Below are 18,633 nucleotides of genomic sequence, written 5' to 3'. Positions count from 1 at the left end.
CTTTGGAGTGGGGGGGGGGGGGCGGAACAGAAGCACCAGAGAAAACCCACGCAGTCACGGGGAGAATGTGCAAACTCCGTACAGACACGGAGTCCTGTAGTCAGGATCGAACCTGGGTCTGTGGTGCTGAGAGGCAGCAACTCTACCGCTGCGCCACTAATCAGCTAAACTTTCCAGTCTCTCTTTGACATGAGAAGCCTCGTGAGGAAGCTGCAAACCGATAAATGTTTACATTCTTCAAACATGCTTGCGAAATAAAACCAATGGCAATAAAAAAAAATTCAAAAAAGTAGCCTTTAATTTACTTCAGGGGGGCAGAGGGAAGATCTCTCTCTCTCTCTCTGGTGCACAGTGAAACACCATCACTTCTCCCTCTTGGTTTCAACAGTTCTCTTTAATCCATCTCTCCCCCTACCCCGTCCTTGCTTTTTGGTACAAATTATGTAAAACGTTTGTGCTAGTTAAGAATTACAAAGGAAAAAAAATGTCATCATTGTCATGGTCTACCAACGGCTCAAATCAATCTCTCCAGAAGCTTCCATACCCCATCGGTACTTGACCCAGAATCTGGGAGAGGAAGAAGGGGAAAGTGGAGTGGGAGGGGAATGGGCTGGGGGGGGGGGGGGGGGGGGGGGGGGGAGGTGGGGTGAGGGTAAACATGCAACAAAAAAAAAATGTCTTGCTCAAATTTTTTTTGTCCTTTTTTGAAATTTTTCTTCCCAAACTTGTTCAGAAGATGTCGTCGACTACAGCTCTTAATATTATGTACATGTTCGTTTTATACAGCGGATTTAACAAAAAAAAGCACAACCAGAACAGAAAGTTCAGTAATCAGTTCGTGGCTTTGGGGGAGGATGGGGTGGCGTTGGTGGGAAAGGGAGGAGGGGGTGGCGTTTTAAGAGCAACCCTTTCCACCCAAGAGTAAATTTCTCCTTCATCGTTTCCCCTCCCCCCCCCTTCCATCTTAGGGAAGATGAGATTAAGGCTGCGGTATCACAAATTCAGAAAGTTATTCCACTGCCCAACTCTGGAAACCAGTGTTTGATGTACGAATAGCTGTGTTTTAAAAAAAAAAGAAAAGAAAAGACAAAAAGTGTATGAAATTTGGTGTCCATGGCATCTTTCTTCATACTGAAAGCAGAGAACAGCTCACCATTTTCTAACGTGTATCGATTTCTAACCGCATTTCCTCCCCACCCAAACCCCTCCGCTTTGCCTGGGGTCGCGGGGAGGAAAAAAATAGAGATAAGCACTTCGAGAAAGAAAAAAAGGGTCAGTTATTGTTAAACTTAAAGATTCAGATCGAGAAGTGTACAAAAAGGCACAAAATCCCAGTGCTTCTGTACGTTGAAGTTCAAACGTGACAAGAGTTCTCATAATCAATTATTTTCTCTCTATAAAACAGCTTCGATTGACCGATCATCCCGCGACGCTCTTTACGCAACTTACACCAAAGCTTTTGACAGGCGGCGGTTAGAATTGACTAGAGAGAGTTAAAGCCTAGGCTTTTGTCCAGTGAGGGTGATGTGCATGTATGGTCTGTCGCACAGATCGGTTTAAAAGAGTCCACGGTCGGCCATGTTTAGTTCCAGGGCAGGGTTGGGGTGGTGGGGTTCGGGGGTTCGTTGGTTGGTTTGCTCATCACTCCTTAGAGATCGCTGCCTCCTCCGTACATGTCTGCCAGCTTCCTAAACCGTGGGCCCCAGTCATTCAGGTAGTCGTAGTCCTGGTCGCCTCCAGAGCTGGTGGAGTTGAGGGAACTCAAGGAGCCTGCCATCGAGCCACTGCCCTCATAGTCGAACACCAGCAGCGAGTCGTAGGGCGGTGCAGTGGGGTCGTTGTCAGCCGCCTTCAGACCCTGCAACGTTTGAACGCAAGGTTAGAACATGGTTCATATATTAGCGACACAACGTTTCGACAGAAGATTGGAACATGGTTCAATAGTTCCCGTATCAGCGCTACAACGTTTGAACAGAAATTCATGTGATAGGAGCCGAATTAGGCCATTCGGCCCGTCAATACTCCGCCATTCAATCACGGCTGTTCTATCCTTCGCTCTCAACCCCATTCTCCTGCCTTCTCCCCATAACCTCTGACACCCGTGCTAATCAAGAATCTATCAATCTCCATCTTAACAATATGCATTGACTGGGCTGGCCCCAACAGCAAATTGTGACAATGAATTCCACAGATTCACCACCATCTGACGAAAGAAATTCCTCCTCATCTCCTTTGTAAAGGATCCCGGGGGTGAGTGGGTTAATATATGAGCAGCGTTTGACGGCGTTGAACTGCTACTCGCTGGAGTTTAGAAGAATGAGGGGGGGGACCACATTGAAACTGAATAGTGAAAGGCCTGGATAGATCGAATGTGGAGAGGCTGTTTCCACTAGTGGGAGAGTCTGCGATCAGAGATCAGAGTCCAGCCTCAGAATTAAAGGACATACCTTTAGAAAGTAGGGACAATTTACAATTTTACCGAAGCCAATTAGCCTACAATCTTGCATGTCTTTTGAGTGTGGGAAGAAACCGGAGAATCGGGAGCAAACCCACGCGGTCACAAGTAGAACATGGAACCCAAAGGCCTAGGGTGGCAAAGTGGCGCAGCGGGTAGAGCTGCTGCCTTACAGTGCTGGAGACCCGGGTTCAATCCTGACTATAGGTGACGTCTGTACAGAGTTTGGACGTTCTCCCATTGACCGTGTGGGCTTTCACTGGGTGCTCCAGTATTCTCCCACACTCAAAAGACGTGTGGGATTGTTTCGGCAAATTGCAAATTGCCCCTAGTGCGTAGGATGGTGTTAATGTACAGGACAATCGCTGGTCAGCACGGACTTGGTGGGCTGAAGGGCATTGTATCTTTAAAGTCCAGAAGTCAGGATCGAACCTGCGTCTCTGGTACTGTGAAGCAGCAGCTCTACCCGCTGCGACACTGTGCCCCCCACCCCCCTGCTAGCTTTATAACAGTATCATTCAATGATTAACACCCACCCTGCACAGACCTCCACTCAATTCTTTCAATCATAATCTCAAAACACACTGCTGACGCGAGGTTACCATCTGTCTAATGTGTTCCCTACAATTTATTTAACTTGACCAAACAAGGAACTGAGTGGATACATCGATATAATATTTGCATTCTTTAAAATAAATCTAATTTTCTCTGGCCTTTGATAATGGGATTAGAGCTGCTGTCTAACGGATCAGACAGCATAATTTATGTGGTTGGCTAATGGATTTAAGAAATAGATATTCATTTGTCTATTAAAAATACATCATGTACATCCCTGCTCGCTCCCCACTCAGTATCCAATATGACTTCCATGAATGAATGAATGCTTTATTATCCCATGTGACAAGTCACAGTGAAATTCTTTGCTTGTGTACCCACGGTATACAAATAGTCGCCACATAAAGGGCGCTGACAATTCACACCAGGATGGATAGGAAAGGTCGAGGAAAAAGTTCATAGGTTCTAGGAGCGGCATTAGGCCATTTGGCCCAAGTGTACTCCGACATTCAACCATAACTGATCTCTTTCCCTTTATACCTCATTCTCCTAACCTTTTCCCCATAACCCCTCTCGCCCTTACTAATCAAGAATCAGCCAATCTCCACCTTAAAAATACCCATTGTCTCGGCCTCCACAACCGTCTGTGGCAATGAATTCCACGGATTCTCCACCCCCTGACTAGAGAAATTCCTCCTTTAAAAAGATAAGTCCTTTTATCCTGAGGCTGTGCCCTCTAGTCCTAGACTCTCCCACTAGTGGAACTCTCCTCTCCACATCCAGTCTATCCAGGCCTCCATATCACTCTTCCAGTGATATTTGTTTCGAGGGAACTGGCCCAATAGTGGGCATTGGAACTAACTTAGATGAGGCATCTTGATCTTATGGATGAGTAGGGCTGAAGGGCCTGTTTCCGTGCTCTATGATTCCATGCTTCACCAAGATTTAACTGAAGCGGTCACAGGGAGAATGTGCAAACACCACCCAGAACAGGCCTCACAGCGCCAGAGACCCAGGTTTGATCCTGACCTCGGTGCTGTCTGTGTGGAGTTTGCACGTTCTCCCTGCGACCGCATGGGTTTCATCCGGATGCTCCGGTTTCTTCACACGTCCCAAAGACGTGCAGGTTTCTGGGTTAATTGGCCCACTGTAAATTGGTCCTAGTGTGCGGGGAGTGGATGAGAAAATTGTATAACAAGGAACTAGTGAGAACAGGTGATCGATGGTCAGCATGGTGGGCCAAAGGGCCCGTTTCCATATTGTATCTCTAATCATAATCTGCTCGTATTACGTCGCCGTTTAGACAATCTTGCTGTCCCAACAGTGTTCAGGGGTGGTGGAGGCAGATACAATAGTGGCATTTAGGAGACTTTTGATTAGGCACATGGATATGCAGGGAATGAATCATGTGCAGGTAGACAGGAATTGGTCTTGACATGATGTTCGGAAGGCTGAAGGGCCTCTTTCCATGCTGTCTCTAGATGCTGCCTGCCTTTTGTGCCTTGCTGAAGATTCCAGCATTTGCTGTTTAGTTTTCATTTTAGTTCAGTTTTAGACATGCAGCATGGAAACATGCCTTTTGGCCCGAGTCCACACCAACTAGCGATCACCCCGTACACTTAGCACTATCCTGTTGAGTTGAGTTTATTGTCATGTGTACCAAGGTACAGTGAAAAGCTTTTGTTGCGTGCTTACCAGTCAGTGGAAAGACAATACATGATTACAATGTGTTGACATCCGCAGTGTCAACACATGATAATGGGAATAATATTTAGTGCACGATAAAGTCCAGTAAAGTCCAATCAAAGATAGTCCAAGGGTCTCCAATGTGTAGATTGGTCTGCACTCTAGTTGTTGGTAGGATGGTTCAGTTGCCTGACAACACTACACACTAGGGACAATTTACAGAGGCCAATTAGCCTACAGGCCTGTACATCTTTGGGATTTGGGAGGAAACTGGAGCACCGGAGAAAGCACACACGGTCACAGTGCCGCCCAGTACCTTGTGTCCCCTGTTGATCCAGTGTTTTGTAACAAAATATAAAATACAGGACCACCACTTATTTTATGCCAACTGGTGGTCCAGCACTTCCTTTAATCCCCCCGGAGGTCCCTGCAAAACCATGGCGCCTAGGCCGGACGACCTGGACCTCATTGGGACTTCCACGGCTGATTGGCCCAGCCCGGCCGGACACTGCAGATCTGTTCCCAGAGCCAACTTTGCATTCCGGTATCTGTTGGTGCGGCAACTCGGATAATCCGGCAAGGCTCCAGAACCAAGAGTGCCGGAAAATCCGTGGTGGACGTGTACTAATACAATAAATTACTGCCCACCTGGGGCCTCTATCACTTGCCCTGCTCCTCCTCTCTGCCCATTAACCTGAAAAAGGGTCCCAACTCTCCACGTTCCCCAGAGATGCTGCCTGACCCGCTGAGTTATCTCGGCACAGTGTCTATCTCCAGTATATTTTGTGCTATTTTATTAACTGCTGAACTCTTTCTCCACGGTTTTACCTGTAATTTACTGGAATTCCAAAGTGAATTGTGTAATTTATATGCGTGATGATTAAATGTAAGCTGTAAAATCAGTAATCAATACCAAATTAATGCAATTAATGACTTCAGTGGCCATGGGAGGTATACGGAGATGTATTACAACACGTTTAGAGATACAGCGGGGAAACAGGCCATTCTGTCCACTGAGTCTGCACCAACCGCCCAGCGATCGATCACCCTGTACACCAGCGCTATCCTACACACGAGGGACAATTTACAGACGCCAATTAACCTACAAACCTATACCTCTTTAGAGTGTGGCAGGAAACCCGGGCACCTGGAGGGAACCCACGCAGGTCACAGGGAGAACGTACAAACTCCACACAGACAGCACCCGTAGTCAGTATAGATCCTGGATCTCTGTCGCTGTGAAGAAGCAGCTCTACCACTGTGCCACCACAAAGTTATTGTCTCCCTCCACCTTGCGCTTGGCATCATGTTCGGCACGGTCACTGCGGGCTGAAAGGCTTGTTGCTGTGCTGTACTGCTCTATGTCTAATCTTCTGGTGCTGTAAGGCAGCAGCTCTCTCATTGCGCCACTGTGTGCCGCCCCACCCCACCCCACAACTCGCCTGTACACTTCCCTCCACAGACGCTGCTCGACCTGCTGACCCCATCCGGCGGTCTGGGTCATTTTTAACACACCGGTGGCAGCGTCTGCGGCCTGTTGTCTCTTCTTGACCTGTACAGGTGTCAGAGGTCAGTGCAGATGTCAGAGGTTACAGGGAGAAGGCAGGAGAATGAGGTTAAGAGGGAGAGATAGATCAGCCACGATTGAATGGCGGAGTAGACTTGATGGGCCGAATGGCCTAATTCTACTCCTATTCCGTATGACCTTCTGAGACGTACCTCGTTGATGAAGTCCCCGATGTCGCCAGGATGGGGGGCAGCCGAGCGTACGGGGTACTGAGGCTCGGCGTGGATGGGTCTCTCGTCCACACGCCTGATGCCCATGGGCTTTATGGAGTCGGGCTCCATCGTGTCGGGCTGCTGGAGTTGGCTGAGGTCGTAATCCTGTGGACACAGAGGTAGGTCGCCATGAGAGGCACATCTTATGCACGGGGTGTGTCAAAAAAAACCCATCTCCATTTAATTTAACAGTACAGGGGACAATTTACACATGAGGGACAATTTACAGAAGCCAATTAACCTACAAACCTGTACCTCCTTGGAATGTGAGTGGAAACTCAGGAGGTCACGGGGAGAAGGTACAAACTCCATACAGACAGCACCCGTAAGCAGGAACAAACCCGGGTGTCTGGCGCTGTGAGGCAGCAACTCTACAGCTATGCCACCATATTCCAATAGCGCTTTTTACAAGAACAGTGTAGATGGGTTCTTATACAGGGCAGCACAATTGCACAGCGTGTGGAGCCGTTGCCTCACAGTGCCAGAGCCCCCGGCTCGATCCAGACAACGCGTGCTCTATGTATGTTTTCCCTGTGACCATGTGGGTTTCCTCCGGGTGCTCCGGTTTCCTCCCACATCCCAAAGACGTGCGGGTTTGTAAGCTAATTATAGGTGTCAGAGGTTATGAAGGCAGGAGAATGGGGTTAGGAGGGAGAGATAGATCAGCCATGATTGAATGGCAGAGCAGATGGTCCGAATGGCCAAATTCTGCTCCCATCACATGATCTTAATTGGCCTTCTGTGAATTGCCCCCAGCGTGTAGGGAGAGGATGAGAATGTGGGATAACAGAACTAGTGTGAACGGGTGACCGATGGTCGACAAACTCCGCACAGGCAGCGGCCGAGGTCGGGATGGAAGCTGGGTCTCTAGCGAGTGGACGGTGCCAGAGTTGATGGCGGGTGTGCATGCTGAGTGGGTGGGACAGTGGGAAGGGTCAACCTCTTGCTCACCTGGTCCTCTTCTCCGCCGCCTTCCTCGTCGTACTTGAGGATGTTATCACGCACGTCGTCCTCTGGGTCGATGAGCAGCTGTTTGGCCTGACGCTCCTTGTCACGGCGCTTCATCCAAATCACAAAGAGCAAGACCAGGACTAGGGAGGAGCAAGGAAGACGAGAGGTTTACCACAATGATCCCAGGAATGAGTGGCTTAACATATGATCAGCGGTTAACGGCACCGGGCCTGTCCTCGCTGGAGTTTAGAAGAATAAGGGGGGGGGGCATCATTAAAACTTACCAAATAGTGAAAGGCTTGGATAGAGTGGACGTGGAGAGGATGTTTCCACTAGTCGGAGAATTTAGGAACAGAGGTCACAGCCTCAGAATAAAAGGACGTTCCTTTAGGAAGGAGATGAATTGGTCAGAGGGTGGTGATTCTATGGAAGTCATTGCCACAGACGGCTGTGGAGGGCAAGTCAGTGGATATTTTTAAGGCAGATAAGATAGATTCTTGATTAGTAAGGGTGTCGGGGATTATGGGGACAAGGCAGGAGAATGGGGTTGAGGGAAAGATCGATCATCCATGATTGAATGGCGGAGTAGTGCTGATCGGCCGAATGGCCTAATTCTGCCCCTAGAACTTATGAACATGAACTCTCTATCATGTGCTCCTATCACCTATGAACTTATGAAGACATTGGCATTAATCAGGAGGTCATGGTGCAGCTTTATAGGTCTTAATTTAGGCCACATTTGGAGTATTGCGTGCAGTTCCGGTCGCCTCATTGCAGGAAGGAAATGGCGGCTTTGGAGTAGGTGCAGAAGAAGTTTACCGGCAAGATAGACATAAAAAGCTGGAGTAATTCAGTGGATCAGGCAGTTTCTCAGGAGAAAAGGAATAGGTGATGTCTCGGGTCACAACCCTTCTTCAGACTGTGTCGGGGAAAGGGAAGCAAGAGACATGAAAAGGTACAAAGAACAAATAAATAAAAGATATGCAAAAGGACAAATCAAAGCCAGCAAGGATGATCAAGGAAAGGTGGAGCCCACAATGGTCCATTGTTGGCTGTGGAGAAGGTGATAACGAGTGGACACAAACAGTGAAACTCAGCAATGACAACAGTTGAGATGAGACAATAGAAGTATATAAAATTAGTAGAGACACAATCAAAGACAAAACTGGGCTAGACATGTCAAACAGCAGAGGGCATAGCTAGAAGGTGAGAGAGGGATGTGCGGGGCAGGTTCCTTTTTTTAATTTATTTTTATAAAGAGGGTGGTGAGGGCGCTGCCAGGGGTTGGTGGTGGAGGCAGATACGATCGTGGCATTAAGAGGCTTTTAGATAGGCACATGGACATGCATGGAATGGAGGGATATGGCAGACGAGACCAGTTTAACGTGGCTCTGTTTTCGACACAAACATTGCCTTCGTTTCAAGATAGTGGTGGTCGGAGGAGAACATCGGTGCGGCCAAGATAACGGGCCTTTAAGGTCAAGATAAGACTGCACTCTTACAAACGCTGAACCTTTGTTGACACCAGAAACGTGACGGCTGTTTGTATGAATTCCACTATTCTTACTCCATAATTGTTGCACTTTTGTACTTATCGTAGAGGGCCCAGGGGGGAACGTAATGAACCCACAGTCCGCCGACCCAGCAATCTTGGTGTGGTCTGCAAACATACCAACCAACCCAATGTTCACGTCCAAGCCATATATATATATAAATATATATATAGTACATCCCTGAGTAACTCCACAGGCCACAGACCACACAGTGAGTGCGTGAACCCAGCAATCTCAGTGCGGGTTGCAAACCTACTATCCTCCCTGTCTATATTTATGTCTAAGTCTTTGGACTTTTACATTAGACTTTAGAGGGAGCGTGGAAACAGGCCCTTCGGGCCCAGCGTGTCCGTGCCGACCAGCGCCGCAAGCACTATCCTACACACTAGGGACAATTTACAATTTTATCAAAAACAATTAACCTACAAACCCGCACGTCATTTGGAGTGTGCGAGGAAACGGGAACACCTGGAGAAAACCCACGCGGTCACGGGAAGAACGTACAAACTCCATTCAGACAGCATCCGTAGTCTGGATTGAACCAGAGTCTGTGGCGCTATTAAGGCAGTAACTCTATTACTGCCTCCCTATAATAGTCATTTTTATAATTTACAAACGGCACAAATCCTCGATGAACTCCACAGGTCACAGACCACACAGTCTGCAACCCAGCAATCTTGGTGCCATCTGCCAATTTACAAACCAGCCAATCTACACTTCATGCTGCCTTGGCAAGGCCACCAGCATAATCAAGGACCAATCTCACCACGGTCACTCCCTCTTCTCCCCTATGCACACTGGGAGAAGAGTGATAAAGCACACCTCCAGATTCAGGGGCAATTTCTTCCCAGCTGTTATCAGGTAACTCAACCCATCCTACCAACAACTAGAGAGCAGTCCTGACCTCCCATCTACCTCATTGGAGACCCTCGGAGTTGCTTTAATCGGAGTTGCTTCACTGGATTTATCTTGCACTAAACGTTATTCCCTTTATCGTGTATCTGTACACTGTGGGTGGCCTAATTGCAATCATGAACAGAAGGCTGTGGAGGCCAAGAGTGGATATTTTTGAGGTGGCGATTGATAGATTCTAGATTAGTATAGGTGTCAGCAGTCATGAGGCAAAGGCAGGAGAATGGGGTTGAGAGGGAAAGATGGATCAGCCATGATTGAGCAGCAAAGTAAACATGATGGGCCGAACGGCCTAATTCTGCTCCTCGACCTTATGAACCTGAAGAAGGTGATCAGAAAATTGCAGCAGGATCCTGATCAGTTGTGCATCTGAGTTGAATGGTTGAAGTTTAATACAGATACGTGCAAGGTGTTGCATTTTGGGAAGTCAAACCAGGGCAGGACTTTCCCAGTGAATGGCAGGGCTCTGGGGAGCATAGTAGACCAGAGGGGTCTATGAAGGCAGGTACATGGTTCCTTGAAAGTGGCGTCACAGATAGATCGGATGGTCAAGAAGGTATTCGGTACGCTGGCCTTCATCAGTCAGAGCATGGAGAATAGAAGTTGGGAGTTCATGAACTTGGTCTTTCCGCTGACTGGATAGCACGCAAGAGAAAAGCGTTTCACTGTACCTCGGTGCACGTGGGGATAATAGACGAATGGGAACTCACTCAGCAAGATAATGATGCACAGCAGGATGGCGATGATGGCTCCAGTACCCAGGCCCGCGGCGATAATCGCCTCCGCTGAAGTGCAGTCCCCGTTTTCGTTGCACGGACAGACTTTGATCAGCAGCACAGAGGTGGCGGAGAGAGGAGGGTTCCCCGAGTCTATTATCGTGATGGGGATGTCATAGATGCCATCGTCCAGCATCCCGATCTTCAGGCTCAGCTGGGCGTAATCTCCTGCATGTTGGAAGAGAGAGCAAGCGTTGAATATAGATTAGTTTAGTTCAGAGATATTGCACGGAAACGATCAAGTCTTTTGCCCAGAGTGGAGGAATCGAGAACCAGAGGACATAGGTTTAAGGTGAGGGGCGAAAGATTTAATAGGGACTCTGCGTGATAACGTTTTTGCACAAAGGGTGGTGGGTGTATGAAACGAGCTGTCGGAGAAGGGAGTTGAGGCAGGTACCATCACAAAGTTTAAGAAACATTTAGACAGGTACATGGATAGGATAGGTTCAGAGGGATATGGGCCAAAAGTAGGCAGATGGGACGGGTGCAGATGGGGCGTGTTGTTTGGTGTGGGCAAGGTGGGCCAAGGGGCCTGTTTCCACGGTACGACTATGAATCGATGAGTTAGGCACCTTCATAACGGTGGGAACTGGTATTCCAGTCAGTGAAATCAGTCAAACAAAGTACAGTCCGGAAAGAACAGGATTAACAGCGGGTCAGGCAGCATCTCTGGAGAACATTGATAGGTGACGTTTCAGGTTGGGACTCTACTTTAGACTTCAGACCATGTTTTTCAGAGATGCTGCCTGACTCGCTGAGTTACTGTACAAACCAGCATCTGCATCCTTGTTTTTGCATAGAACAGCACAAGACAGGAACAGGCACTTCGGCCCACAATGTCTGTGCCCAACATGATGCCAAGACCAACTTTCAGACTTTAGATAAAGCACGGAAACAGGCCCTTCGCCGACCAGCGATCACCCCATCCACTAGCACTATATTACACACTAGGGACAATTTACATGTTTTACCGAAGCCAATTAACCTACAAACCTGTTTGTCTTTGGGGTGTGGGAGGAAACCAGAGCATCCGGAGAAAACCCACCCACAGGGAGAAATTTACTGGACTTTATCTTGCACTAAACGTTATTTCCTTTACCCTGTGTCTGTACACGGTGGACGGCTCGATTGTAATCATGTATAGTCTTTCCGCTGACTGATTAGCTTTTGACTGTACCTCGGTACACGTGACAATAAACCAACTCTGACTAACACTTCTCCGTCTCAAAGAGCTTTGGGACCAGAGTCATTGAGGCGGGAGTTGGACGCGCCGCGCGCCCTCACCGTTGAGACGGGTTATGGTCCAGTTGCGTCGCACGTCCTCGGGCGTGGCGGGCAGCTCGAAGACGAAGGGGCCGGTGTTGGGTTCGATGTCGAGATCGATGGCGGTGATGTTGATGGCGTTGGGCTCGGGCCTCTCGCAGATGGACACCTCCTGTGGAGAGACCTGGGGGGCGTTGTCGTTGTCATCCAGCAGCACAATCTGCAGCGTGCCCGTCCCGCTCGCTGGAGGGATACCTGCGGAGCAGCAGAGAGGGTTAGCTTCATGTTAGAGAGAACTCACCGCAGCGGGGGATGGTCAGAGAGTCATACAGTGCGGAAACAGGCCCTTCAGCCCAACTTGCCCACGCCGAACAACATGTCCCATCTACATCAGTCCCACCTGTCTGCCTTTGGCCCATATCCCTCTAAACCTGTCCCATCCATGTACCCGTCTAAACATTTCTTAAACGTTGTGATAGTCCCTGCCTCAACTACTTCCTTTGGCAGCTCGGTCCACACACCTTTTGCGTGAAAAAGTTACCCCTCAAATCCTATTAAATCTATCCCCCTTCACCTTAAAACTATTGGTTCTCAATTCCCCATCTCCAGGCAAGACTGTGCATCTACCCGATCGATTCCTCTCATTTGTGGGGAGAAACTTTTACGCTGCCATCAAACAAAGGGGAGGTCTAAACGCAAGTGGCTGCAGGTGCTAGTTTATACCAAAAATAGACACAAAGTGCTGGAGTAACTCAGCGGGCCAGGCAGCATCAGTGGAGGAAGTGAAAGGGTGGCGCAGTGGTGCAGCAGCAGAGTTGCTGCCTTACAGCGCCAGAGACCCACATCTCAAAGACATGCGGGTTTGTAAATCAACTAGCCACTGTAAATTGCCCCTAGTGTGTAGGGAGTGGATGTGAAAGTGGGATATCATAGAACTAGTTGTGAACGGGTGATCTCTAGTCTGTGTGGGCTTGTTGGGCTGAAGGACCCGTTTCCATGCTGTATCTTTCTATAACAAAAGTTCACTTAAAAAAAAAATCACTTCAAACAAGTTTGTTATCTCAGGTTAAGTGGTTTTTCGAGCACTCAGCAAGCTAAGGAGGGTTAAGGTATACCAGAAACAAACTGTTCACACAAGCAGCTCACATTGTACAGCAGAGTTGAGAGATACAGTGTGAAAACAGGCCATTTAGCCCACCGTGTCCACACTGACCAGCGATCCCCACACACTAACACAATCCTATACACATTAGGGACAGTTTATAATTATATCAAGCCAAGTAACCTACAAACCAGTACGTCTTTGGGATGTGGGAGGAAACCAGAGATGCCAGAGAAAACCCATGCAGGTCACGGGGAGAAGGTGCGGAATCCGTACAGACAGCAGCCGTAGTCAGGATGTATCACTATCACTCTCTATGTATCTATGTAACCCGGGTCTCTGGCACTGCAAGGCAACAACTCTACCGCTGCGCCATCGTGCCAAAATATTTGAGGGATTATACTTTAGAAGCAAGTCCAGCACAGATCTAGAGGCTGAAGGGCATTAATGGGCAAACTTCCTTTTCAAGGGCGGCAGTGTTGCTGCATCACAGTGCTCGAGATCCGGGTTCGATCCCGACTACGGGTGCTGTCTGTATGGTGTCTGCATGTTCTCCCTGTGACTGTTTTGGTTAATTGGCTTCTGTAAATTGTCCCTAGTGTGTCGGATAGTGCTAGTGTACGGTGTGATCGCTGGTCAGCGTGGACATGGTGGGCCAAAGGGCCTGTTTCTGCGCTGCACCTCTAAACTAAAAACTAAAACTTAAGTGGATTCTTTGGAGAGGAGGTTTACCAGAACGATACTTTGATTAGAGGGTTTCAGCTACGGGGAAAGGTTGGACAGACTTGGATTGTTTTCTCTGGAATGCCAGAGGTTGTGTGGAACCCTGATTGAAGTATATTAAATTATGAGAGGCATTGATATGGTAGACAGTCAGAACCTTTCCCCCCATTATTGAAATATCAAATACTAGAGGGCATAGCTTTAAGATGAGAGGAGCAAAGTTCAAAGGAGATGTGCGGGGCAAGTTTTTTCACACAGAGGGTGGTCAGTGCTGGAACAGGCTGCAGGGGATGGTGGTGGAGGCAGATACGACAGTGGTTTTCAGATAGACGCATGGGTATCCAGGAAATGGAGGGATATGGGTCATGTTCAGCATGGACAGTGTGGGCTGATCGTGTGCCATACATAGTAAAAACACATCCTCGCCCACCCCAGTAAGGCTTTGCTTCCAAGGAGACTGGGTACAGCTCAATAACACAACAAAAGCCACAGCAGAAACTACCCAGCTCTCATTCACACTCACACTGGCGTAAACTGCAACGGAACCAATCTGGAAGGGAATGTAGCCTGTGAATAACCTCTAGTTCATTTCTTCTCAGTTAAACATCACAGCATGGTCTGGGAACAGCTCCATCCAAGAAATTGCAGAGAATTGTGGATGCAGCCCAGACTGTCACGCAAACCAGCCTTCCTTCCATTGACTCCATCTACACCACGCAGCCTCAGCAAGGTCCCCAGCATAAATCAAGGACCAGTCACACCCTCTTCTCCCCTCACCCACCCGGCAAGAGGTACAGAAGTGGGAAAACGCACACCTCCAGATTCAGGGACAGTTTCTTCCCAGCTGTTATCAACTGAACCATCATATCAATAACTAGAGAGTGGTCCTGACCTACCATCTACCTCATTGGAGACCCTCGGACTATTTTTGATCGGACTTTATCTTGCACTGAATGTTATTCATGTTATTTCCTTTATCATGTATCTGTACACTGTGGACGGCTTGATTGTAATCATGTATAATCTTTCCACTGACTGGTTAGCACGCACAAAAAAGCTTTTCACTGTACCTTGGTGCATATGACAATAAACTAAGCTGTATGTTGTCACATGGATTTTAATAATGCATTTGATGACATCACCTATGGCGTGCAGTTCTGGCTGACCCATTACTGCTAAAATTAGGAGGCTTTAGAGAGGGTGCAAAGGAGTTTTACCGGAATGCTGCCTGGATTAGAGGGTTTCAGCTGCAGGGAGAGGATGGAGAGACATGGATTATTGGAGTTTGCACCTTTGCCCTGTGACCACGTGGGTTTTCTCCGGGTGCTCCTGTTTCCTCCCACGCTCTCATGCAAAAACATACTTAATTGTTTTCTGTAAATTGGCCCCAGCGTGTAGGATAGTGCTAGTGTACGGGGTGATCGCTGGTCGGCGCGGACACGGAGGGCCAAAGGACCAGTTTCCCCGCTGTATCTTTAAAGCATATAAAATGATGCAAGGCATCAACAGGGTAGACAGTCAGTATCTTTTTACCAAGGGTGGAAATGTCCAACACTAGAGGATATAGGTTAAGGTGAGGGGAAAAGGTTAAAGGTGGTGTGCAGGGCAAGTTTTTTTTTAACAGAGAGCAGTGGGTGGCTGGAACGCATTGCCAGGGGTTGCGGACGAGGCTGATGTGACAGTAAATACAATATGAATCATGTACAAGCAGGTGATATTAGTTTAACCTGACATCAAGTTCGACATAAACATTGTTGGCCGAAGGGTCTGTTCCTGTGCTATATTGTTCCATGTATGGGATTAACAGTGACTGGGTCTTGTGCATTTGGAATTGGCTTATTGACAGAAGACAGAAGGTTGTGGTGGAAGGACGATATTCAGGCTGGAGGTCTGTGACCAGTGGAGTTCTGCAGGGATCTGTGCTGGGAACTCTGCTGTTGGTGATATACATAAATGACTTGAACGTAAACGTAGGCAGGTTGGTTAGTAAGTTTGCAGATGACACCAAGATTGCTGGGATCGCGGACTGTGAGGAAAGCTGTCAAAGTATACAGTGGGATTCAGGTCAGCTACAGAAATGGGCAGAGGAATGGCAGATGGAGTTTAATCCAAGCAGGTGTGAGGTGTTGCACTTTGGGAGAAAAATATACAATTAATGTCAAGATCCTTAACAGCATTCATGTACAGAGGGATACTGGGGATCATTCCATAATCTAGTCGTTTGACCACAGAGGAAAATCGAAGAAAAATCGATTGATGGATTGAAAGATACAGCATGAAAAGAAGCCGTTCCACCCACTGAGTCCATCCGACCGTGGGACCACCGACCCACTCACACTAGTTCTGTTATCCTAAGTAGACACAAGGAACTGCAGATGTCGGAATCTAAAGCAAAATACTAAGTGTTGGAGTAACTCAGTGGGTCAGCCTGCATTTATGGAAGGAAAGAACATTTGAAGAAGGGTCCTGATCTGAAACATCATCAATTCCTTTTCTCCAGAGATGCTACCAGACCCACTAAATTACTTCAGCTTTTTGTGTGTGTCTTCAGTGTGAACCAGCATCTGCAGTTCCTCCCTACACGTTGAATTAGAGTGGACGGGGTGATCGATGGTCAGCGTGGACTCGGTGGCTGAAGGTCCTGTTTCCAAGCTGCATCTTTAAACACTACACCGGCAGCATTTCGATTACCGCCACACTCATTTCCGAGACGCCATGGAGCGTTAGAATGTACCGTTGTCCGATGCCAGGAAGGTGGCGTTGTACATGTTGTTCCTCACGAACGGCGATTCACGGTCCAGCTCGGCGATTGTCGTGACTTGTCCACGGAGGGGGTCGATTTTGAGCCAGTTGGCTGGATCCGACAGCTTGGAGTATCTGAGGTTCAAGAAAGACGATAGCTTACACCTCAAGGACCAGTCACACCATCGTCCAACCAACCTCCTTTCCATTGATTCCATCTACACTTCATGCTGCCTCGGCAAGGCCACCAACACAATCAAGGACCAGTTTCACCCCGGTCACTCCTTCTTCTCCCTTCTCCCCCCCCCCCCCCCCGGGCCCGATACTGTGCTGTACATTGTTGTGTAAATCTTAGAACATCACAGAACAGCACAGCAAATGGGCCCTTCGGCCCACAATGTCCGTGCCGTACATGATGCCAGAATGATCTCCTCTGCCTGTACATGATCAATATCTCTCTATTCCCTGCACTTCCATGTGCCTATCCAAAAGCCTCTTAAACACCACCATCCCCGGCAGTGCGTTCCACGCCCACACCACTGTCGCCCTCTCACTTAAAGCTATGCCCTCTAGTGTTGGACACTTCCAACCAGTGAGAATGGTTCAGACTGCCTACCCTATCTACGCCTCTCATATATGCTTCTTTATATAGTCCCCTTTATACACTTCTTAACTTATCCCCGTTACATACGTCCCTTTATATATATTTTTATACGACCCCTTTATACACTTCTTTACACACTTCTTTACATGCCCTTTTATTTTTATATATATATATATATATAAAATATATATATATAATATAATAAATATATATATATAATATAATAAATATATATATAAATATATATATATATAAATAAATATATATATATAAATATAATATATTCAATATACTATATATAATCCATATATATAAATATTATATATATAAATATAATATATATAAATATAATATATATATATACCCCTTTATACACCATTATATATGCCCCTTAATGTATATACTTCTTTATACATGCCTGCTTGATACATCTTTACATATGGCCCTTAATATATCTTTATATGCACCCTGTGATATATCTTTATATATACGCCCCGTGATATATCTTTATATATACACCCAGTGATATGTCTTTATATATACGCCCTGTGATATATATGCGCCCCTTGTTACACTTCTATCAAGTCTATCCCTCGACCTCTGACATTGTATGCTGGGCACAATAGTCTCCTGTGGTCCCCACACCACCACACCCCAGAGACGGGGGCTGACGTACCTCATGGTCTGCTGCATGTATCGGTCGGGGTCCTCAGCGGTGAAGAAGGTGACCACCTTGCCCTCGGGCAGACCCTCCTGCTGCCGGATCACCTTGGGGTTGGGCACGAAGCGCGGGCTCTCGTTCACGTCGATGACGGTGATGGAGACGGTGGCGGTGGACTGAGGGGGGAGCTGGATGCCCTTGGTCAGGGACACCTGGTTCTCAGCGATCACCGTCAGTACAAAAGCTCGGTTACTCTCGTAATCTATCGGCTGAGAGAGAGGGAGAGAGAGATAGAGAGAGAGAGAGAGAGAGAGAGAGAGAGAGAGAGAAAGGAGAGAGGGGAGTGAAGAGAGGAGCAAAGGGAGAGGAGGGAAGAGGGATTAAAAAATAGCACGGCCCACAAGAATACAAAAATCAATCAATACAATACACTCCCCAAGCAAAAGAACCAGCACTTGTATCACCACTCCATCACACAGACCAGACTCCCCGCCATCGACCCCATCTGCCTCAGAAAAGCAGCCAACATAATCAAAGACTTGTCCCATCCCCGGTCATTCCTCCTTCTCCCTGCCCCTTCTGGCAGAAGATACAGAAGCTGGAAAGCGGGCACCACTAGACTCAGGAACAGCTTCTTCCCCTCTGTTATCAGGTTTCTGAACGGTCCTTCAATAAGCTAGAGTACTGTCCGATACACCTCTACCCCATTGTGGACATTGGACTTTGTCTCTGGAACTGATGCTGAGACCTATATTCTGCACTCTGTGTCTTTCACTTAGCTTTATCTGTTGTGTTTGAGTTTGACGATTGTATTTATCTCAATTGGAGGGCCCGTTTCCATGTTGTATCTCTACATGGTGGCGCAGCGGTA

General features: G+C 47.7%; 1 protein-coding gene across 1 annotated transcript in view; it reads right to left on the bottom strand.

Moving 5' to 3' along the window:
* Positions 1 to 275: 275 nt before the first annotated feature.
* The window catches only part of LOC116972131 (cadherin-2-like), a 107,081-nt gene continuing 88,723 nt past the window's right edge, over positions 276 to 18,633 (bottom strand). Inside the window, exons 10-16 of the mRNA XM_033019490.1 lie at positions 17,778 to 18,031; positions 16,490 to 16,632; positions 11,952 to 12,185; positions 10,602 to 10,835; positions 7,427 to 7,566; positions 6,416 to 6,580; positions 276 to 1,858 (exon numbers count right to left, since the gene is read on the bottom strand). Of these exons, the coding sequence (XP_032875381.1) occupies positions 1,649 to 1,858; positions 6,416 to 6,580; positions 7,427 to 7,566; positions 10,602 to 10,835; positions 11,952 to 12,185; positions 16,490 to 16,632; positions 17,778 to 18,031 (1,380 nt within the window). The 3' untranslated portion in view covers positions 276 to 1,648. The remainder of the gene's footprint in view (positions 1,859 to 6,415; positions 6,581 to 7,426; positions 7,567 to 10,601; positions 10,836 to 11,951; positions 12,186 to 16,489; positions 16,633 to 17,777; positions 18,032 to 18,633) is intronic.

This window comes from Amblyraja radiata, chromosome 4 (genome assembly GCF_010909765.2).
Source record: "Amblyraja radiata isolate CabotCenter1 chromosome 4, sAmbRad1.1.pri, whole genome shotgun sequence".
In the NCBI taxonomy this organism is placed as follows: Eukaryota; Metazoa; Chordata; class Chondrichthyes; order Rajiformes; family Rajidae; genus Amblyraja; species Amblyraja radiata.
The sequence above is the reverse complement of the archived record's forward strand: the minus strand, read 5'-3'. Positions and strand labels throughout refer to the sequence as shown.